Source organism: Equus przewalskii, chromosome 10, assembly GCF_037783145.1.
Source record: "Equus przewalskii isolate Varuska chromosome 10, EquPr2, whole genome shotgun sequence".
Lineage (NCBI taxonomy): Eukaryota > Metazoa > Chordata > Mammalia > Perissodactyla > Equidae > Equus > Equus przewalskii.
In genome coordinates this window covers 5,717,365-5,740,796 of record NC_091840.1, presented here as the reverse complement: position 1 = coordinate 5,740,796, position 23,432 = coordinate 5,717,365, and the positions used below count along the sequence as shown (strand labels likewise).

At 45.4% G+C, this 23,432-nt stretch overlaps 1 protein-coding gene across 3 annotated transcripts in view; it reads right to left on the bottom strand.

Moving 5' to 3' along the window:
* The window catches only part of UBE2O (ubiquitin conjugating enzyme E2 O), a 65,006-nt gene extending 45,310 nt beyond the window's left edge, over positions 1 to 19,696 (bottom strand). Inside the window, exon 1 of one of the 3 annotated variants that reach the window (XM_070559949.1) lies at positions 19,215 to 19,696. In XM_070559949.1, the coding sequence (XP_070416050.1) occupies positions 19,215 to 19,637 (423 nt within the window). In that variant the 5' untranslated portion in view covers positions 19,638 to 19,696. The remainder of the gene's footprint in view (positions 1 to 19,214) is intronic. The other 2 variants (XM_070559948.1, XM_070559950.1) reach the window with 2 other exon arrangements.
* Positions 19,697 to 23,432: the final 3,736 nt, after the last annotated feature.

Here is a 23,432-nt window from a genome sequence, read left to right as displayed (position 1 = left end):
GCCAGAGAAGTTAGGCAGGAAAAAGAAATAAAAGGAATCCAAATAGGCACTAAAGAAGTGAAACTCTCGCTCTTTGCAGATGATATAATTTTATATATAGAAAATCTGAAAGAATCCATTGGAAAACTATTAGAAACAATCAACAACTACAACAAAGTTGCAAGATACAAAGTCAATGGACAAAAATCAGTGGCATTTCTATACTCTAATAACGAACTGACAGAACAAGAACTCAAGAATACAACCCCATTTACAATTGCAACACAAAGAATAAAATATCTAGGAATAAATTTAACCAAGGAGGTGAAAGATCTATACAAGAAAAACTGTAAGACATTACTGAAAGAAACCAATGACATGAAGAGATGGAAAGATATTCCATGTACATGGATCGGAAGAATAAACATAGTTAAAATGTCCGTACTACCTAAAGCAATCTACAGATTCAATGAAATCCCAATCAGAATCCCAATGATATTCTCCACAGAAATAGAATAAAGAATCTTAAAATTCATATGGGGCAACAAAAGACCCCAAATAGCCAAAGCAATCCTGCCAAACAAAAACAGAGCTGGTGGCATCGCAACCCCTGACTTCAAAACCTATTACAATGCTATAGTAATCAAAACGGCATGGTACTAGTACAAAAACAGGCACACAGACCAATGGAGCAGAATTGAAAGCTCAGAAATAAAACCACACATCTACGGGCAGCTAATCTTCAACAAAGGAGCCAAGAACATAAAATGGAGAAAGGAAAGCCACTTCAATAAATGGTGCTGGAAAAACTGGACAGCCACATGTAAAAGAATGAAAGTAAATCATCTTTCTCCATAAACAAAAATAAACTCAAAATGGATCAAAGACTTGAAGGTAAGACCTGAAACTATAAAACTTCTGGAAGAAAATACAGGCAGTACTCTCTGACATCAGCATTAAAAGGATCTTTACAAATACAATGTCCACTCAGACAAGGGAAACAAAAGAAAAAATAAACAAGTGAGACTTCAACAGACTAAAGAGCTTCTGGAAGGCAAAGGAAACCAAGATCAAAATGAAAAAACAACCCACCAACTGGGAGAAAATATTTGCAAATCATATGTCAATAAAGGGTTAATCTCAAAAATATATAAAGAGCTCACAGAACTGAACTACAAAAAAATAAACAGCCCGATCAAAAAGTGGGCAGAGAATATGAATAGACATTTTCCAAAGAAGATATACAGATGGCCAATATGTACACGAAAAGATGCTCAACGTCGGGGCTGGCCCCGTGGCCGAGTGGTTAAGTTCGCGCGCTCCGCTGCAGGCGGCCCAGTGTTTCGTTGGTTCGAATCCTGGGCACGGACATGGCACTGCTCATCAAACCACGCTGAGGCAGCGTCCCACATGCCACAACTAAAAGGACCCACAACGAAGAATATACAACTATGTACCGGGGGGCTTTGGGGAGAAAAAGGAAAAAATAAAATCTTTAAAAAAAAATAAAAAGATGCTCAACGTCACTAATCATCAGGGAGATGCAAATCAAAAGTACACTTAGATATCATCTTACACCCATTAGAATGGCTATAATCACCAAGACAAAAAATAAGAAACGGTGGAGAGGTTGTGGAGAAAAGGGAACTCTCATCCACTGCTGGTGGGAATGCAAACTGGTGCAGCCACTTTGGAAAACAGTATGGAGATTCCTCAAAAAATTAAAAACAGAATTACCATATGACCCAGCTATCCCACTACTGGGTATTTATCCAAAGAACTTGAAATCAACAATACAAAGAGACTTGTGCACCCCTATGTTCACTGCAGCATTATTCACAACAGCCAAGATGTGGAAACACCCCAGGTGCCCAGCGACTGATGATTGGATAAAGAAGATGTGCTGTATATATACAATGGAATACTACTCAGCTATAAAGAAGATAGAAGTGTCCCATTCGCAACCACATGGATGGACCTTGAGGGCATCATGTTAAGCAAAGGAAGCCAGACAGAGAAAGACAAACACTGTATAATTTCACTGATATGTGAAATATAAACAAACTTATGGACAAAGAGAACAATTTAGTGGTCACCAGGGGGAAGGGAAGGGGGGGAGAGTGGGCACAGGGGGTGCAGGGGCACATTTACCTGGTGTTTGACAAACATTAATGTATAACTGAAATTTCACAATGTTATAAACTATTTAGACCACAATAAAAAAGTTAAAAAAAAAAAAGATGTTAGTCCCATTATTTAAAACTGTGATAACCTGGAAACAATTTATCTGGTCAAAAGAGGAGACTGGTTCAAGAAAGTCAGGTTAGTCCACCTGATGGAATTATGTGTGTTCATTAAAAATCACGCTGTCAAAAATCTTTTTTGAAACAGGAAGAAAACGTTACAACACAGCAACACCTCCACCTATGAGCATTCAACTTATTATGAACACTGTAGACAGGACCAAAGCCATGTTCCAAAAAAACAGCAGTCCTAGTTGGCCTTTCTGATTGGCCTGTACTTAGTCTGCGTGTGCTTCACAAACATTAACCCTGTCACATCTGAGAGGAGTGAAGGCAGTGGGCACTAAAGTTGCTGATAAGGGAAGGAATTTTACTAGGAAGGACCCCAAAGAACAGAGGACAACAGAGAGAAAGCAGAAAGAGCAGGATGAAGACTTCAAGAGTACACGGGATGAGCTGATCAACCGCAGAAATGATCCTGAAGGGCTGAGTCTATCTCTGTGACGTGGTGACAGTGGTGTACCTGTGCAAGGGAGAGTAAAGTGACAGCCAACGTGCAAGGACTGAGCACCACCTGAGCCTGAAGTCCAATGCTAGTCAAGCAGAAGCCTAGGAATCGAGACCCTAAAGCCGAAGCAAAGTGAAAGTGGCAAAGAAGTCTTTGTTATTGGTGTTCTTTGCTTTCAAAATACAACCCAGGAATGACTGCTTAGGTTCCAGCCCATGAGAATAGGTGTAACATCAAAGTCAGGGAAGATGTCAAGCAGCTCCTAAGGAGTTTCCCAGGACACCCACAAAGTTTGTCAAGGAGGGGTCACCTGCACAACAAAAAATCTGACAGGTTTTGCATGCACATGATAGTCTGTCATGGGAAAGATGCCTTCTAGAACACTGATCAACAAAGAGAAGACTGTGTCCAGATTTAAGCTGCCAGTACTCAGAGGAAATACACATGGGTACCACATACCTGAACCTCTCTTGGACACTGGTGAAGAGTCTTTTGAACCCAACCTCTTTCGAAGCTGGTTGGGGTGAGGGAGATGGTTACAGTTAGCACAGTAAGTATTTTTGTAAAGAGAAATATTTATATGCTCACAAAAGACTAGAATAACCATCCACTGAAATAATAAAAAAGTTATACCTGAGTGGTGGAATTATAGATGATTTTTTTTTTTTAAATAAACGAAGGCTTTTTTTTTTCCCTGAAGAAGAGTCACCCTGAGCTACCATCTGTTGCCAATCTCCCTCTTTTTTTATGTGAGCCACCACCACAGCAAGGCCACTGATAGAAGAGTGGTGTGGTTCCATACCCAGGAACCAAACCCAGTCCACTAGAGTGGAGGGTGCCGAACTTTACCCACCAGGCCATCAGGGCTGGCCCATAGATGACTTTTTAAACCTATTTTTTGTATGTTCTTAAATTTTTTGTATTAACCATGTATAAGCAACTTAACATAACTTGCAATCAGAAAAAAAGCTACAAATATAAGACAAATAAAAGAATAATCCCACCAGTTTTTCTTCAGTGTTGGGAGCATCAGAGACTGAACAGCAGGCCATTAAGCCTGAGGACTTTCCCCACTTCCCTGACTCTTGGGCCCTGCACCCACACCCCCTCCCTCACTCTGCATTCACCTCTTCACCCAATGCCACCGTGGCTGCCAGCCACACCCCTCTACTCGGAGTGCTCTCCACAGCCACACATCACTTGTGGACTGTCTCTTTTTAGAGAGCATCTTGCTTGACCCTTCTCTCTGGCATCAAAAGCTGCTGAACAAAATTCTTCAGAAAGATAATTCTTAGAGCAGAGGATGAAGAGTGAATTAGATAAAAAGAAAGAAAGAGATCAATTACAAGGCTTTCCCCAACATTCAAAAGGCAGTTATGCTAAACGCAACGTAGTATCATGGACTGGATCCTGGAACAGAAAAACGACATTAGTGGAAAACTAACCCAAATAAAAGTACGTAGTATAGTTAACAGTGTGGAAACAAAGTTAATTTCTTGCTTTTGACAAATACACCGTGTTATTTAAAATGTTAACATTAGGGGAAGCTGGGTGAGGATACACTGGAAACTCTATGTAAGATCTTTGCAACTTTTCTGTAAATTTAAAAAGTGTTTATTGCGGCCAGCCCCATGGCCAAGTGATTAAATTCGCACGCTCCGCTTTGGCGGCCCAGGGTTTTGGGGGTTTGGCTCCTGGGTGCAGACATGGCACCACTCATCAGGCCACAGTGAGGCGGCGTCCCACATAGAGCAACTAGAAGGACCTACAACTAGAATATACACCTATGTACTGGGGGGCTTGGGGAGAAGAAGAAGGAAAAGAAAAAAAAAGAAGATTGGCAACAGTTGCCAGCTTAAGTATCAATCTTTCAAAAAAAAAAAGTGTTTACTTTAAAAATGCAATTATAAGGGCATGAAACAGGTCAAACAATAAGAATAAAAGAGAGATGGAGGACAGATTAACCACACATTTCCAAGACAGGTATCTCTCTTCACTTGGATGATTCCAGGCATCTAAGACACAGTGTGTCCAAAACTGAGAGAGTCCTCAACATTTCTCTGTCCACGCCGCCGTTACTGACAGGACTACCATCCGGTTACGCACTCAAGCGGCCCGAGTCGCTGCCAGGAGCCCCTCTCACTCTCTGTACATTGGGGACCATGTATCTACAGTGAACGCCTATTACTTTTATGAAACGGTATTGTTTAATGGGGACAGAGTTTCAGTTTGGGAAGATGAAAAAGTTCTGGAGACTGATGGTGGTGATGGTTACACTGCAATACTAAACGCCACTGAACTGCACACTTAAAATGATAAATTTTGTGTTATATATATTTTACCACCATACAAAAGATGTTTTTTTTACTCCCTCCTGATCATCTGAAAGCCCCGGGCATGCCGACACCCACGGTTCCAGCCCTGTCAGCATTATATACACTTTACTTTTTACCCCCAAATGCCCTGCAGGGCTTAGTGCCCACCACCCTGTCAGAGAAACCTTCCCCAACCACTCCCTCTACCTCTAGAGCCCCACCACTCTAATTAAAGCTTTATTACTGCTCGCTCACATTCAACAGAGTCCTAATTTTACTCGGGAGTTGGGTTCCAAGGTCAAAGAGCATCGTCAATGTGACCCTAGAAAGATCCCTTAAAACTATCACTAAGTCCAACACAGCAGTTTTCCCTCTGGCATTGGAGCAGGTTGCTGCTTCATCCACTGAATACCGAATAAGTTGCTGGCTCACACTTAGGGGCCATTTTGTATGAAAAATCAGTACTTTCAACACTCTGCACCACGCATATATTTGTGATGTCATGAAAATTAAATGCACAAAAGATACAACTCACCTGCATTGTAAAAGCCTCCCAACTGGTTTCCAGGTTTCCCAGCCCCCCCTCCCCTCCCCACCCCTGTCCTAATCCATTTTGTTGAAATGCTGCCAGATCATTGACTGCAAACTCTGAAGTGGCTCCTCATTATATATACATATGTAAAAAAATCCAAACTCCTGAGTCTCTCATTCAAAGACCTTTATACCACGTAGCAAGTATGACATAAAGTCTTTGAGGGGCAACTGCCCGGGTTTAATCCAAGCTCTTCTACTTGCTACGTGACCCTGGGCAGCCTCAGACCCTCCCTCATCCGTAAAATACATAAAATACTAACACCTACTTCACAGAGTTCAGCCAGTGAGGCTTAAAGGAGCTAACGCATAAAAAGTGTTTACAATAGCGCCTACAACACAGCAGGCGCACAATAAATGTTGATTGTTATTATTTGCAATCAGACCCCACCTAACCTGCTGGCACTCTCTCTCAGCCCTTCTCCTTACACCCCATCTCTAGCTCAGCAGGTCTCAAAACATGGTCCAGGGATTCCTGAGACCTTTTCAGGGAATCCCAAAGTAAAAACTTTTTCATAATACTATTAAGATGTTATTTGCCTTTTTCTCTCTCATCCTCTCACAAGACTACAGTGGAATTTTCCAGAGGTTCCATCATGAGCGATTACGTCATTGGTCTCTTGGCTAACAGAATGGGTGCTTGGGTATTTTTGACTTCTAAATTTTGTTTTAATTTCTTTTTTTTTTCTTCTTCTTCCCAAAGCCCCCCAATACACAACTGTATACTCTGGTTGCAGGTCCTTCTGGTTGTGCTATGTGGGACGCCACCTCAGCATGGCCTGATGAGCAGTGCTAGGTCTGTGCCCAGGATCCAAACCGGCGAAACTCTGGGGCGCCAAAGCAGAGCACGCGAACTTAACCACTCAGCCACGGGGCCAGCCCGTTTTAATTTATCTGGTAAATATTGATATAACCCATATAAATAAAACCTCATTGGGGTACTCAATGATTTTTAAGCTTAAAGGAGTTCTAAGGCCAAGTGAACTATTTCTCACAAATGTCGCGCAAACTCCCCGCCTGTACTGTCTATTCATATTGCTCTTCCTGCTTAGGATACTCTTCCCTCACACCACTGCTGTTCCAAATTCTTCTTAACGTTGCAGGCGCTATGCTAGCTCAAAAGCTACCTCCGTGAAAGCTTTTCCTAACGCTCGCCCACCAAACCCCTTCAGAATTTTAACTGTGCCCTTGAGATAGAACTTAGCACATTCTATGTGTGTTCATTCATTCACTGAACAAATACCACTGAGCACCTCCTTTGAGCCAGTCACTGTTCTAGGCACTGAGAGCAGTGAATGAGACATTTCTGTCCTCTTACCTTCTGGGCGAGGAGACAACAAACATGGAAATGAAGTAATGAAACCTCAGCTGACGCTGGGTGCTATGAAGAAAATGAAGCTGAGTAAGGCATTAGAGGGATGTTTTTCTTTCTACGAGACCAAGTTTCTGGAGCAGCCCTATCCAATACAGTAGCCACTACAGAAAGAAGAATGTAAAACAGTCCATTAATTTTTATATTGATTACATGTTGATATGATATTTTGGGTACAGTGGGTTAAGTAAAATATATTAAAATTAATTTCACTTGTTTCTATTTACTTTTTCAAAAGAGGCTTCTATGAAGTTTAAAATTACAGATGTGGCTCACATTCTATTTCCACTGGTCAGGACTCTTCTAGAGCAGAGGTCGGCAAACTATGGCCTGCAGGCCAAATCCAGCCTGCTGCATGTTTTTTTAAATAAAACTGTATTGGAACACAGCCACGCCCATTCGTTGGCTTGTCTCAATGCTTTCACACTACAACGGCAAAGGTGAGTAGTAGTGAAGGAGACAGTACAGCCTGCTAAGCCTAAAATGTTTACCATCTGGTCGTTTCCAGAAACTCTGCTGGTCCCTGATCTAGGGAACAGGGCCTGTCAGGGGAGGGGAATGTCTCTGTATTCCCACAGCACCCAGCTGGCCGCAGGGGGCAGCTGTGTAGCCAGTGAAAAGAGCCTGTGCTTTGGCAGCACGTACAGTCAGCCTCGGGCCCCTCACGAGCTGCGTGGCCTGGGTGAGCTACAGGCATTCTCTAGGTTTTAGTCTCTCCCTCTCTAAAATGGGACAGCAGCCACTTTAGGGAAAGAGTAAGATGACACATGTAAAGCATGTGTTACACCGGCTGGCACACAGCAGGAATCCACTGATTCTGGCCGGATAAAAGATAGCAATTTCAATCATTTTCCTCTTGGACTGGTTGCATTATATTCATAACAACTATCATATTTACATCCTAAAAAGAAATGAAATCTGATTAAATGTCTTAGCAACGAGGGTGTACTAATATCGTTCCACAGGCAGTGGAGGAGGGGCAAGAACGCAGGTCTTCCAGGCACTAAGGCTTTCCCAACACTAACACTATGACCTGAAAGCACTGCCTGGTCATCAGGGGCACTTAATCAACTTCCCTGCCCTCCTGTGGCCCATCTTTTGACAACTTCTGGCATTAACACTGCTAACTAGAAGACTAAGCAGAAGGGAGACAAAAACCTCAAAGCAGTTACATACTTAAAACTTGGGGAGGGGGATACAAACTGAACCTACTGTCATCAACAAGGCTTCTGAAGGACCCATTCATCAGTCCAACTCCAAGGGGAGTCCCAACCAGCAGAATCAGCATCACAGGGAGCATAGTAGACATGAAGATTCTTGGGCCCTCCCTAGCCTGACTGTTTCAGAAGAATCTGTATCAACAAGGTGACTGCATGCACTTTAGCCTTTGAGAAGTGCTGGTTTAAACTTCATTTATCCATGCTCTACACCCTCCCCCGCTGATAATCAGGGGTGGTTATATCCATTTTTAATAGACAGCACCTATCTCCTTCAAAGTAAGAGGACTTGGCATAAGCACTGCGACTTCAGGCTGCACTAAGACTCCCCCAGGGTGCTGAGGCAGGCAGAGCACAAAGCCCAAGCTGTGTTCCTGGTTAATCTGCAGTCAGGCTGGCGTTCTTTTTCCAACAGAGGAGTCTCATACTGAAAAACTCAACCATTTAAGGGGAGGACTGCATGCTGATCACCATTCAAGAAACTCACACACGGGAATGCAGGTTTGCCAGGTGCTTTCAGCTGGGTTATTACAGCTGCTCCTCATGACAGTACATTATCCCGATTTGATAAGCTGAGAAACTGAGGCTTGGAGAGGGTGGGTGCTTCCACCAAGGTCTTGAGGTTACTACGGGTGCTAAAACTCAGGTGTCTTCTGAATGTTAGACTGTTGCTTTCTTCAGATCGCTAAGAGCCACAGTGCCAAGGACGTGAAGGAAACCTGCGGTGGCACCAACCAGGAAGACTTCTCACTGGCTTCAAAAGACACAGCCTCTCAGTTCTCACCCCAGCCCATGCTCCTGGGGAGCCTGTGGCCAGGAAAATGTCTCAATTTCTGCTGGATATTAACAATAACATTTCAACCATAGGTGACACCAGCTCTGGCCAGCTCAGTCCAGCCCACTGTGCCCGTACTCTGCCTGGGGAGCTTCGTGATGGAGGCTGCTAAAATAACACCCTATAATAGAGTGTAGTTAATTGATCTGCTCTTCCTAGTATTAGGATGCCCACATGTCTCAGTCCTGGAGAAATTTTCATAGAGTTCTCAAAAGAGCCCAGCTTGGGCAATAAATTACATGGTCAAGATACTTAGCACCCTAAGTGGGGGGTGTCAGCTGGCAACGGGCCCACACAGCTCTAGCACGGACCATGAAGCATCTGGAAAAAGGCTAAGAACACTCTGTAGGTAAGTGGGAAAGATGTGGTCATTCACTCAAATGCTTCCAATGAATCTACATGTGAGCCATTCAGAATATAAACTTTCACAGAAAGTCCTGTTTCTCAAGAAGCTTCTGATCCAGCGAGAGAGAATCTGAGTGTGTCAGCTAAGTGCCATAGGGTGTTAGAGGCAGGAATGAGCTCAAGTAAACTCGGGAAACAGTCTGATTAGCTGGAGTCAACTGAAGAGGCAGGAGATTAAGCGTGAAACATAGGTGAGGAGCCTTGAATGACAAGCTGAGGCATGACAAGAGGCTGAGTCCTGACACCATCCAGTCATCTGGGAGGTCAGCCTGCAGTGCTGTCTGCCGGGCTGAAGGAGGGTCTGGAGGCAGGAAGACCAGTAGAGATGAGTCCAGGCATGAGGCAACCAGAGAACAAGCCATTGTTGTAGAAAGGAAATGCGAAGGATACAAGAGGCATTTTGATGAAAGATTTGATGACAAATTAGAATGGGGGTCTGACACCAAAAGCACAGGCAACAAAAGAAAAAAACAGACAAATCAGGATTCATGAAAATTAAAAATGCTTATGCATCAAAAGATACTATCAACAGAGTAAAAAAGCAACCCACAGGATGGGAGAACATATTTGCAAATCACATGTCTGATAAGGGATTAATATCCAGAATATATAGAGAACTCCTAGAACTCAGCAACAACAACTCAATTCAAACATGGGCAAATGCCTTGAACAGACATTTTGCCAAAGAAAACATACAAATGACCCCTAAGCATATGCAAAAATGCCCAACATCACTAATTATTAGGGAAATGCAAAGCAAAACTACAAGGGAATATTACCTCACACCAGGTACAATGCCTACTATCAAAACAGAAAATAACAAATATTGGCAAGGATGTGGAGAAACTGGAACCCTTGTGCACTGTTGGTGGGAATGTAAAATGGTGCAGCTGCTGTGAAAAATAGTACAGCAGTTCTCCAAAAAAGTAAAAATAGATCTCCCATATGAGCCAGCAATTCCATTTCTGGGTTATGTACCCAAAAGAATCGAAAGCAGGATCTCAAAGAAATATTTGTACACCCATGTTCACAGCAGCGTGATTCACAATAGCTAAAATATGGAAGCAACCCAAAGCTCCACTGACAGATGAATGGATAAGCAAAAAGTAGTCTATACACACAATGGAATATTATTCACCCTTTAAAGGGAAAAAAATTCTGACAAATGTTACAACATAGATGATCGTTGAGGACATCATATTAAGTGAAATAAGCGAATCATAAAAAGACAAATACTATAGGATTCCACTTATAGGAGTTATCCAGAGTAGTCAAATTCAGAGACGGAAAGTAGAATGGTGGTAGCCAGGAGCTGGGGCCGGGAGGATTGGGGATTATCGTTTAACGGGTAGAGTGTCAGTTTTACAAGATGAAAAGAGTTATGAGATGGATGGTGGTGATGGCTGCACAACATTCTGAAAGTACTTAATACCACTGAACTATAGACCTAAAAATGGTTAAGGTGGGAAATTTTATGTTATGTGTATTTTACAATAAAATTTTTTTTAAGAAAAAAAATTAGAATGGGGGCCCAAAAAGGCAAATTTAAAATCATCCCAAATGTTCTGATTTTTAGAAGATGCAAGCTTGAGTATTTAGAGGTTAGTGTCATCATGTCTGTTACTAACTTACCAACAGCTCAGGAGAAAATATATTTATATATACTTACAAATATAGATAAAGTAAATATGGCAGAATGTTAACTCCTGACTCATAAGGGTTGGTAAACAGTAATCACTGGCCTAGTCTTTCTACTTTTCTGTTATGTTTGAAATTTTTTCACAACAAAAAGTTTGGAAAAGAAATTAAAAAAAAAAATTCCATAGACTTGGAGATGGGAAGGGTAGTTATAAAGATTTTATACCCACAAAGTCTGAGGTTCTAGACGACATGATGGAGCTGTCAAGGAAGCCATTGGGAATACAATGTGGGCGTCGTATTAATGCAGGTACCAGCTACAGCTACAGGAATGGACAAGAGCACTGAAGAAAAGACAGGAAGGGAGAAATGAGGAGAGAAGAGCACAGATCCTTGGAAGTCTCACAGAGAGAAGTGAGAAGAAAAAGGCAAAAGAGAGAAAAATTCAGTACAGTCTGGTATAACGGATCCCAACAGAAGAGTTTCCATTAAGAGGGCATGATCAGGGGCCGGCCCAGTGACGCAGGGGTTAAGTGTGCACATTCTGCTTCAGCAGCCTGGGGTTCGCCAGTTCAGATCCCGGGTGCGGACATGGCAGGCACCGCTTGGCAAGCCATGCTGTGGCAGGCGTCCCACATATAAAGTAGAGGAAGATGGGCACAGATGTTAACTCAGGGCCAGCCTTCCTCAGCAAAAGAGGAGGATTGGCAGCAGATGTTAGCTCAGGGCTAATCTTCCTCAAAAAAAAAAAAAGAACTAAAAAAATTAAAATTAGAAAAAGGTGGCGGCTTCAGGCATTTAAAAAAAAAGAGAGGGCATGATCGATCATATTAACAAGGCCGACAGGTCAAAAGGACAAGGACTGAGAAAAAGTTCGTAAATGCAGGGCCTAGGAATTCACTAGTCCTTTGTGACCTTCAGGAGAGCCATTCACACCCTGTGGTGTGAGAGGCCAGAGAAAGGCAAAGGGGTGCGCAGGTCATGGGGAAATGGAGGTAGGCACCCCTTCCCACCAGCAGGGCGCTGGGATGCCCCCAAAGCACACTGGGGTTAGGGAGAGCTCTTTCTCCCTTGGCTTGAGGATGATATCATCACCTTAAGGGCCCTCAAACTCCCTTAAGCAATTAAACAGTCAGAGCAGACAAATCAGGGGATGCTTTCAGCACGGAGTATGTCAGGTCCTGATACTCCCAGAAGCCACACAAGAGGCACAGAATTGTGTGTCCATATTCCTTCCCACCCGCACTTAAAGGGGCTAGCAAGTACAGTCCTGTGGATATGCCTGTCACGACACTTCACCAGCCCTCAATCACAGCGGCATCTCCCACAAAAAGGCTCAAAAATTACAGCAAGGATGAAGACCTTCATCCGAGCTGCAGAGTATGACAGACCAGCTCTCACCGGCAGGATGCAAACGAAGAACTAACACTCTTAAATGACTGAAGGACTCTCTCCTGCTAGCTGGGGGTTTTCACTTCATTGTTGGCTAGGACTGACTGTTTTTTTTTTTTTTCAGCACTACTTAGTATCTTAAGTTTTTCAAGTTTTAAATTGTTGGGGCCGGCCCTGTGGCTGAATGGTTAAGTTCGCGTGCTCCGCTTCAGCGGCCCAGGGTTTAGCCAGTTTGGATCCTGGGCGCAGACATGGCACCGCTTATCAGGCCATGATGAGATGGCATCCCACATGCCACAATTAGAAGGACCCACAACTAAAATATACAACTATGTACTGAGGGGATTTGGGGAGGAAAAACAATAAAAAATTTTTTTCAATTGTCATAATGAGAATGAATCTTCACCAGATATAGCTATATTATCAATTTAAGCCAAAAGTGACCCGGTAACTGTCTTATTCCTTTGACCTACTGCAGAAAATTAAATGCTTCAGTCTCCCAAAATAGGCAAACAAACCCCAAGCCCCTCAACCAGTCAACCAGATTTAATCCAAAAAAGACATTCATTCCAGAAGTTACTGCCTAGTTGAATACAATATATCATTTGCCTCAACGTTTAAATAATAAAAACTTGCTTTTCACAATCCTGCTTCAGAAAAACACAGTATACCTGTGGGCAAAACTGACCAGAAGATCCTTTCAACACAGGGAGCCCGGGTTGAAGGACACGAAATCCTCAACCGCAGAATGTAGCTGAAGAGCAAAACAAGGGCAAATAACCTTGGAATACATAAATTCAGAGGGTTACCCATTAACATGATTCAGTTTATTCTGAACTACAAAAAATTCCAGTAAGCGCTTTGCTCTTCCCCGTCTCTAACCACACACGTCGGGCGGCTCCTAAGAGTGCCCCATGAGGCTGGTGGAAATGTCAGAAACAGAAGCAATTCTGAATGTGCACTCCCGCCAGTAAGAGCTGCAAATGTTGATGCAGCAGCACTAAAACCATGACCTTCTCGGGGCCTGGCATCCAGTGGCTGGGCAAGCGGAGCCTCGGGGAAGAGCGACAGTTAAGAACACAAAAATCCTGCTAAATATTAAGTGATGGCATCTTGCAGATGAAAAAGCACTTTTTAAACGTTCCCAATTCCCATTTTCCCCGCTTTGAGTATCCACTGAAATTAGCACCCTCCCACCCCCAAACAGAAGCAGGCTAAGCTCTGCGTAGGGAAACTCCATAGGCTTCTGTCAATCAGAATAGGAGCAGAGATCACGCCCTCCAGGGTGAAAACTACTGGATGGCTCTTTGAAAGAGAAGCCACTTGTCACAGAAATCACCCTAAATCCAACTCTAGGAGGACCACCAGGGGCAACTGACACTGATGATGGCCCCAGCACTATTGTCATGGCAATTCACCTTCCGCACTACAATCGCACCCCTTTTGTAAAGTACTGGCCTCATGGCGGTTCCACTGGAATCCATGAGGTCTATGATAAAATAGTAAAAAAGAGAGAAAAAGTTCCTCCTGACATAACAGGAAAATGAGAAAGGGAAAAGCAGAGATAACAACGAAGTGGAGATGGGGAGAGTGCAAAAAGACCTTTAATGTCCTAAAGCAAAAACAGGTGGAGAGCAGTCACATTCAGGGCAAGTGAAGGGAAAGGATCTGGAACCGAGCAGGACTGAGCCTCTGTCCGAGCAGGCCTTCTGAACCTGCCTCATGACTCAGCATTCCCAGCAGGAGGGCGACAACAGCAGCAGGAGAGGGGACAGGAGGTGTCCGGGGGCAGGAGGTCGAGCTGGATTTCCTAACACTAACCATTTCTAAGACAACACAGAAATGCCAGTTACTTGGACTTGTTTTGCCCTGGGAGGCGGAGGTGAGGAATAACCCAGTGTTGGAATGAATCAGACTTACAGAGGTTGCTTTCATTCAACATCTAAGGGCATTCACAGGTTCTCTAGAAACAAAATGTGCTTTTCGACAGTTATTTTGAGAATGACTGAGGGGCCAGGGAATGAAAATGTAGAACAGAAGCACATCACAAGTGCAGAGCTTCTCCCACAGCACTCCCCAACCGTGATCTCCCGCCCTCCTGGCCACTGGCCTACCTGCCACCCATCCCAACACCCTGTTCCTTCTTCCCTCCTCACCTGTAGCCACCTCCTACTCCACTAAGACTTTCAAGTGTTTAAAGACTGTATGGCTAATGCCAACCGCAGGGTTTGTGGCTCATGCTTGATCAGGGTACTCAATATAGTAATGATCTATGAATCCCAAACTTAAACATTCTCAGGGGAGAGCAAACTATATTTACTTCACTCCTCCACTTATTAGCAGTGTGACACTGGATAAGTTACTTAACCTCTTTGTTCCTTAGTTTCCTTCTCTGAAATACGGCAATAATAATAGTTCCTAATTCATAGGGTTGTGAACATTAAGTAATACAGAGAAAGCCTTAGAGTGCCTGGCACATAGTAACGCTAGATAATGTTCTCATTATCTTAAAATACAAAAGCAATAACTCTACCATCCTGTAATTCATAATCTCATTACCTATCTTTTGGGAATTTCAAAAGATGTCATCCAGATTCTGGAAAATGTATAGACACACACACATATATATTCATTCCATTCCCCCTCCTGAAGAATGGCGGACTTTGGCAGGTGTTTAAATGTGCATTACTGAATTTCTTATAAAGTAACAGAGGAGTGAAGTTCATGTCTATTTACATGAGGCTTAACAAAGAAGTCAAATCTATAATCCACCAGGTCTCAAGCAACAAGATCAGTTAGGAATTCCCACCCTTCTAAAACAAACCCTCACCCCGTGCACCTTTGCTTCCCAAGGCACCTCTTCGGCTGCCCTGTGGTCAGCACCACCCTGTGACACACGGAAGTGATCTCCTGAAGGGACAGGGCTGGCTCTGCCTGATGGACATCAGGATGGTGTCTGCTATAGCCAAGTGGCCACCCCAGGCACCACCCAGCTACGCTTCTGGTTATTCTACCTGTGCAGGCTCATTTCAGGGGCTAGAAAGACAGACCTTGTATTTTATTGCAGAGACAAAAAATGAGGCAGTGACTAGGCCAAGGTCATTCAGAGTAGGTGACAGCCAGGAAGAGCACTCAAGAGTTTTGACTTCCAATCAGAGGATACAAACACAGGCCCCTCATCTGGTAAAAGTGCCCTTGAGTCAGGCAGCAAGCCAGACAGAGGCACCATCAAGGCACTGAGTCCCAGGAGTCGGAATGGGGGAAACCGAAGTTCAAAGAATAAAATCACAGAACAGCTGTGAGAGTCTACAGTGCTGTGATCCTACCTGAATAAAATGCAATTAGATGCACCCCATACTGATTCTTGGTTAACCCTACCTAACTTCTTCCTATTGCATCATAAGAACAATTGCTTTTAATGGGTCCAGTACCTAGACACGTGAGGCAAGCAAACTTCACATGCTATGACGCTACACCTAAATAGCTTTCCCCATGGAAATGCTGGCCTGAGTAGGAGCCAAAAATAAACCGAAAAGCCAATTCCTGAGGGGCCTGTCATCAGGGATGCTACAAACACACATACACATATGGCCTCACAAAAGCAGGGTGATCACAGACAGACAGCTTTAATTTAGAGACATTAAATCTCAAACCACAAGAGACCATGAATGTTGTGGCAACTTAAAGCAAAAGACACAAGAGATAGGAAAACTAAATCATAAACAGGGAGCCCCCAAACCTGGACTGACAGACAGCAGTCTGCTCTCTTCCTTACAGGGGCCATGCTGTCCAACCATGACAGGTAGAGACCAGAAAGATCCACCATATCTAGCCAGTGCTCAAGAAGGCAAAGAGGCTGCTGGCATTTGGCTTTATTCCAAAATTTTACTCAAAGGACGACCACTGATAGGAAGGGGGTAAGTTTCCGCATAGGAGATCTGTGGCCAAATGGGAAAAGTTTCAAGTGGATAAATCAGCTACGATGCTGCAGGTCAGGAGATTGAGGAAAGGAAGGCGCACAAGCTGCGTGCTTCTTTGAAGTCCTAAAGAAGCTTAACTTTGGCTGCTGGAAGCCTCAGGAACCGGACCATAAATTCTGCAGTTCCAAGGAAGAACTACTTATTTTATTTCTGTCGATAATTTTCATGGAAGTGTCCAGGAGAGGGGAGGACTTGTTGGCCAGCCTCTTCATCTCTTTTTGTATTTGTTCACTAAAAACTTAAAAGAAATCAAGAGATTCATCTTAAGCCTTTACTCACTGCCCACCATACTAACATGAAAAGTACAAAAATATTCCACAGCCTACTAAGCATTTCACATTAAAAGGACACTATTAAAAAAATTCCAATAGGTGGCAGCTTTAAAAAAAAATGTTTCCCAAAACTGTCACTACATTATTCTATTGATAATTGGGTTCTCAAATCTCATAACCAGATTAAGGATGGAACAGGAATCAGAACCTAAATGCTCAGTCTCGGTCTAATGGTCTTTCCATTACAGCACACTGTCACCTCGATGGATTTATAAAGAATGGGAAGTGAGAAGGAAAATCTTCCTAAACCACAGTGCTGCAAGGTCCCAAGACCCATCCTACCACCCTAATCAGTGGCCTGGAGCAAAGCAGGTGAGACGTTCAGATGACCAAGGTCATCTGTGCCTAGGGCTCATGGTAACAGAGAGCTACCCATCATGTATAAACCAACTTCCCCTGAAACAAACCTATTCGCAAGTCCTAAAAGAAGAACTGGGTCCTGCCATCTATAAACGGACGCTACTTGCCACCACTTGCAAGAATTCCTGTGCCCCTTAGCTTTTGCTAAGCTCAGAAGCTACAGAAACTACAATTGCAAAGAAAATACCACCAATGGAGCCACAGTGGATTTCAACAAATTCAAAGCAAGTCACAAGAGGGCAGCTTCAAAATATATCCAAGCTGGGTGCCTTAAGGTTATTTTCTATTTAATTTCAAAACAGGTATTTTAAGTCAAACTTCATATAATTATACTGGTGGGGGAGGCAGACTGAACGTAACTGTAAACAAAGTTAACCACTAAAGTCAAGATGAACAGGAACAACAACTGATAAACATGGCAGCTCCGGGCAGTGTGCTGGGCCTGCCTCCTGAGTCCCAGGGCAGGAGGCCATGACATAGCCAAATGAGTTGCATTCCAGAAGTCACAAACCTCTAGAGAAGATGGTTAGGGAAAAACGTATTTTAAAAAGCCACAGAAAGACACTAACAACCATTTGCTTGTAAGACAAGGCACAAACACAGGATATACAGCAAAACCTCTTCTGGACATAACAATACTGGGGGTAATTTTTAACAAGCATTCCACTGCAAAATATCATATTTTCCACATAGTTTCGCACATGAACTTATAATTTCCTCCCCAAGCCAGAGAAGCTATTGCCTGATCTGCATTTCTCTGAGGCGAAGCCAGGGGTCCTGTGTGCGGATTCCTGACTGTGGATGCATGCGCACTGGCAAGGAAAAAGATCCTGCTGGTATCAGCAGTCATTTCTGCCACTAGGAAACGGATCACAGACTCCTCCCGGGAGCGGGGCTTTTTCCCCTGCCAGAGCCATCATCACAGACCCCCTTTGTAGTGCGGCATGAAGCCGTATTCCTCTGTCGCCTTTGTCTCCCAGGGCGTCAGAAACCCAGATTAACTTGTAAAGTGCCCTCCCCTGAAATCAGACCTCTCAACATCCCAGGCAGCTGAAACAGCCCAGGCCTGATTGCTGCTTAGAAATGTTTTCTTGAAGGGGAGGAGGAGGAGATGAAGAAGGGGTGAAAGATACAGGGGTGTGTGTGCGTGTGAATCACTGATAGGAATTCACACTCAGGAAAACAAGACACGAAAGCCATCAAACCAACCTTGGTCCAAGGTTTCAGGTTTATGATGATAAACCTCTTCGTTTTTGTAAAACTGCAATATTCATCAGCCTCACCCCAATGCCACATGGGAGTCTGATGTCTGCTTAACAGCCTCTAGTCAAAAATCCTTCAGGTTTCCAAATGGGTGGCTCTCCTCCATCCATGGTTCTATAGTATTTTTTTTCAAGAAGTCCAACTGCACTTGGGAGTCATCAATCCCAGTCGCAGCTGTCACATCCCCCCCTCAGCACTATTAATATCACGGCTCTGATTCTTAATAATTTTACTCACAAAGTTCCCCGTAGCAATTAAAATGAGGCAACGAGATAAAACCAAAAGGAGTTGGGTTTCTTCACCCATAATAATGCATTCTGTAATCTAGTGAACTTCTTTGGTTTCACGTCGCCCGAGATTTTCACCTCTATCCTTGTTCTGGAAGGCCCACAACCCCTCCCTGCACGGACCCAGCACGGCCTTCCTTTCCGGATGCACAATGCAGCATGGAGCTCCTCAGGGGTCAGCAAGGCGCCGCACTGGTGTAATGCCAGCGTGCCTCGGACCCCAGGAGTTCCCCACGGTGGTAGGTCCACGTTCCTAATCCCGAGGCCGACGCCACAGCATAGCACAGCACGGCTCGGAAGTCCCTTCGCGCGGGGAGGCCCGGGGCCCGGCGGCCCAGGGCTGGTGCAATGACTTTGCACTGGAGCGTCCCCTCCGCTGAGGCTCGTCCTCCCACCTCGGCCCACTGCAGCTGCACCATTCCGGGCAGCGCCTCGCACGCCTCCCCTCCCTGCCCTTCCCGGCCTAGGGCTCGAGCAGCTAACTCCGCCCGCCGCACCTTGGTCTCCTTCACGTGCTGCTTGACGCCCTCCGGGTACCACTGGACGCGCACGTAGCCGCGGCGCAGCGGGCTGGCCCTGCCCTCCTCGTGGCCCGCGCCCCCCGCCTCGGAGCAGCCCGAGCTCCCGCGGCCCTCCTCCTCGCCCTCCGAGTCCGAGTCCTCGCCGTGGATGAGGCGCACCAGCCCGAAGTGCACCGAGCCGCGGTAACGGCCCGACACCAGGTCGTGGGAGAACAGCAGCCGCTGCGAGCCGGCTTCGGGGCCGGAGTCTGAGGACGGCCCCGAGGCCGAGTCCGGGGCGGGCGCCGGCGCCGGGGCCGGGGCGGGGGCTGCGTCCGGGGTCGGGGCCGCCTCCGGGGCCGCGGCCGGGGCCTGGGCGGGAGCCGGAGCTGCGGGCGCGGGCGCTGCGGGATCCGCCATAACTGCTCTGTGTGAGTCTCGGGAGGCGGCGCCGGCGGCGGCGGCAGCGACAGCGGCGGCGAACGAGGCACGGGGAGGCGGGGCAGGCCGGCGCCGGGGGCGGGGCCATGGCGCGCTGACGTGGCCCTACGTGCCGCCGTCGTCAGGGAACCGAGATGCGGTTGCTAGGAGCTACCTCCCCGTCGCTAGGGGACGCTGGAGATGCTGCCAGAGGCGGGGGGGAAAGGACGGACTCCATGAGGGAGGGGCGAGGCCAGAGCGGGTAAAAATAAAAGGAGCAGGAAGGGGTGGGGACCGAGGAAAAGGGGAGTGGCTGGGGGGGCTGTTGGAGGATGATCCCGAGACTGTCAACAACATTTAAATGAGCTCCCTTGGCGTCTCCAGCCTAGTCCTAGCCACTGGGAGGGATACGGAAAGAGCAAGATACAGTCCCTATCCTCTAGGTGTTTACAATCTAGTTGGAGAGACAAAACATGTACACATTAAATAGCTAAAAAAGCAACTCCAAGGCAGCTTGTAAGCAAGGCATAATAGATATGTATAAAGTGTATCTAGAGTGTATTAGAGAATTCCAAGCAAAGCTTGGAAGGTCATGACCCCTAGGGACTGGTCGAGGAGTTGGTGAAGGAAGCCCGGAGAAAGATGAGAAAGATAAGCAAGTATTAGTTGCCTCTATGGTTTGGCTTTCAACCCATCTAGATGAGTTCAAAGTTCTATGAGGGTTAGTAAGCGTGACAGGAGGTAATAGGATGGCAAATTAGTTAAGAGTGGGAGCCATGGGTTCCAATTTTTGGCACTGCCAGTTACTAATGTGATAAAGGTAGGCAAGCTGATAAACTTCTTTTCACTTTAATTTTCTCATCTGTAAAATAGGGGTGATAATAGCAGTACCTGTCTCATCAGGCAGTTGAGAGGATTAAATAAAAGAGAACAGTGCTTGGCATCTAGTTCCCTCAGTAAAGCTTAACCATTATAATATTTCAAAACCTCCCCCCGCCTAGACTAAAATTCTAGATTGGCAGAACTGTTATACTTATGGTCTGCTCCATATTGCCATTTTAAAATATAAAAAGTAATTATACTAATGTGTCCCCTAAGTAAGTTCCAAAAGCTTTAGATACATTCTCAGAGGACAGATTCATAATGGGTTGTTAAAAGGAAATTAAGAATACTCAAGATATGGCCCTAGCCTTTCTCAGTCAAAATCATTTTTTCCACATTTTTCTGTAAGCATCAATGACAGATTAGTAGGATGCTTCAATATTACAGTATTTAGGTTCTTAAAAAAAGGCAGAATCCCTTTTCTTTGTGTAGTTTACAGGCTGCCAAGGATACAGAATTACACTCATGGAAAAGTTATAAGCACGTTCATGAAGCACAGATGTCAGCTTGAGTACCTAAGATGCCCTGAACCAAGTACTTAGAGAGTATTGGGGTAATATCGGGCTTGGAGTAGTCGTCGGTGGAGCCAAATCTTGGAAAACTCACATACTAAGATATAGAAAAACTGAGACTAAATGAGCTGAAGGGGAATTAGGATACAATTTAGGGGCAAAGCTAGGTTTGCAAATCATAGACTTCCAACCCAGACCACAAGGTAGAATGGCCATCTGGAGTCATTGCTGTCAGGACTCAGTTCCCTACTCTCTCCCCCATAAAGACCTGGGAGGCTTAGTAGCAATAACATAGTAGCTTCTGTTCCACCTACCGTGCCCCTTTAGCCTGACCTCCTTGGCCCCTGATAACCTAACATTTGTTGAGCACCTATTATTGCTCAGGCACATTCACATATATTATCTTGTTTGTTATCACAATCCTGGATATAGGTGTAGTTAACACCGTGTAACCAATGAGGAAACAGAGCCCAAGGAATTCAGTACTTAAGGTCACAAGGTAGTAACTGACAAGGTCAAGTTGGAACCCAGGTTTCCCCACTCCAAGGGCAGGGGCTTTTCTAGTTCCTATGTCCATCGGGGGATATGGGGTGAGCAAGTAGGCTGAATGGGCAGGGCGATGCAGGCCCCAAATCTTTGTAGGATGTCAAAAATCCAAGTGAGTTTTGCATTCTACTCCAGCGTATGTCTCTGTTGTTTTAATATAAAAAGAATGTCCTTTCCTCCTCGATTGTTGAGTAAAATTGGCACTCCAGGAAGATGTGCCATGTTTATTCTGCAGCTTCTTGTAATAATGGCTAATAATAGCTCCCATTTATTGAGCTGTAATTTAATGCCATGTACTTTACTAAGTGCTTGCATAGATTATCCCCCTTTACATAGATTACCCCCTGTAAAGGAGGCAGTATGAGCCCCCCTTTTGTGAAGCATCATGCCACGCTATGCTGTTCCCTCACCACCACCAGGAACCTGCTAGGTTGTAGTTAGGAGCCATTGATTTCAAATGCTGATCTCTCCCTTACTAAACCCCTTTTGAGCATGTGGATCATGTCATACTTGTGTGTGTAACACTGGTGCCTGGCACAGTGTTGGAGCTCAATAATGTGCCATACTGGTGGGTGTCAAAGGCCTGAGATTCCTGCTCCTCCATCTGGTCAGCTTCCCATCCTCCCCTCCATACACCCAAGGAGCTGCCCATGCTACATCTAAGCTCTTTCTATTGCCCCTAGTTTGAGTTGCATCTGAGCCCTTTGAGAAAGAGAGGCTCAGTATGTTCCTCCCCACCACCCCACCCGATGGTGTCCTTCAGTGACTTCACTCAGACCTGAGATACTCCCCTCCATACACCCAAGGAGCTGCCCATGCTACATCTAAGCTCTTTCTATTGCCCCTAGTTTGAGTTGCATCTGAGCCCTTTGAGAAAGAGAGGCTCAGTATGTTCCTCCCCACCACCCCACCCCATGGTGTCCTTCAGTGACTTCACTCAGACCTGAGATACTCCAGACTAGGTTTGAGGCTTGACTCCTTCCCAAACCCCGAGCCCCCAGCCACAGTCTCTGCACACCCAGTCTGGCAAGTGGAGTGAGCCCAGATGGGAGCATCTGCTTAGTTTTTATTTTCATAATTGTTGAATGAAAAAAACCCTCATTCCCCCATGGAGAAACCCCTTCCTCTCAGGGCCTCAACACCCAGCCCTTCTTGGAAAAGAGAGATGCTTCTCAGGAGAATTTTGCTTATTTACAGATGTGCCTGCCTGAAACTGAGCCAGCCTGGGTACTCCCCTTGCTAAGGGGCTGGCCGGGTACAGGAGGCAGCAGAGCTGGCAGCAAAGTGAACTGATCTCTAGGAAGCAGGCCCTGTCTTGTCCCTATCTTAACCAGCCATTGGGTCATCTCTCCAGACCCACAAAGTGTGCACGGGCCCCACACTGCCCCCTAGGGGAGCCCCACCTGCTTGGCCTCTCCTAGCATCGTTGTCCCAGCAAATCCAGACAGGCCCGGAGAACTCCTTCCCACCCCAGGGAGCCCTCCCACACCTTCGGCAACTGGCTGGAGAAATGCCTCTGCTTGAGGCTTCAGCTGTGGGTTGCTCAAGAATCATGGGTTTTCGGGATTAAAGGGGTCCTTCTTGTTCCTGGAGCCTCGCTCCTCCTTGCATTGAATCCCTGGGAGAACCATGGGACTTGCCCGAGGTCACCCTGCACTACAATCAGGATCAGGACTCAGACGGGCCAGCCCTTGGCCATTCTCACTCCTAACTCTTAGGAACCATTGCAGTACACTGGGCAAAACCCTTTGTTCTGGGGGCAACCATGAAAAGGTTGAGCAATAAGTAAGATTGGCAGGCTCACCCTGTTTCTCTCCTTCCTGAAGATACAGGAGCCCGGGACAGCAAATCTGCC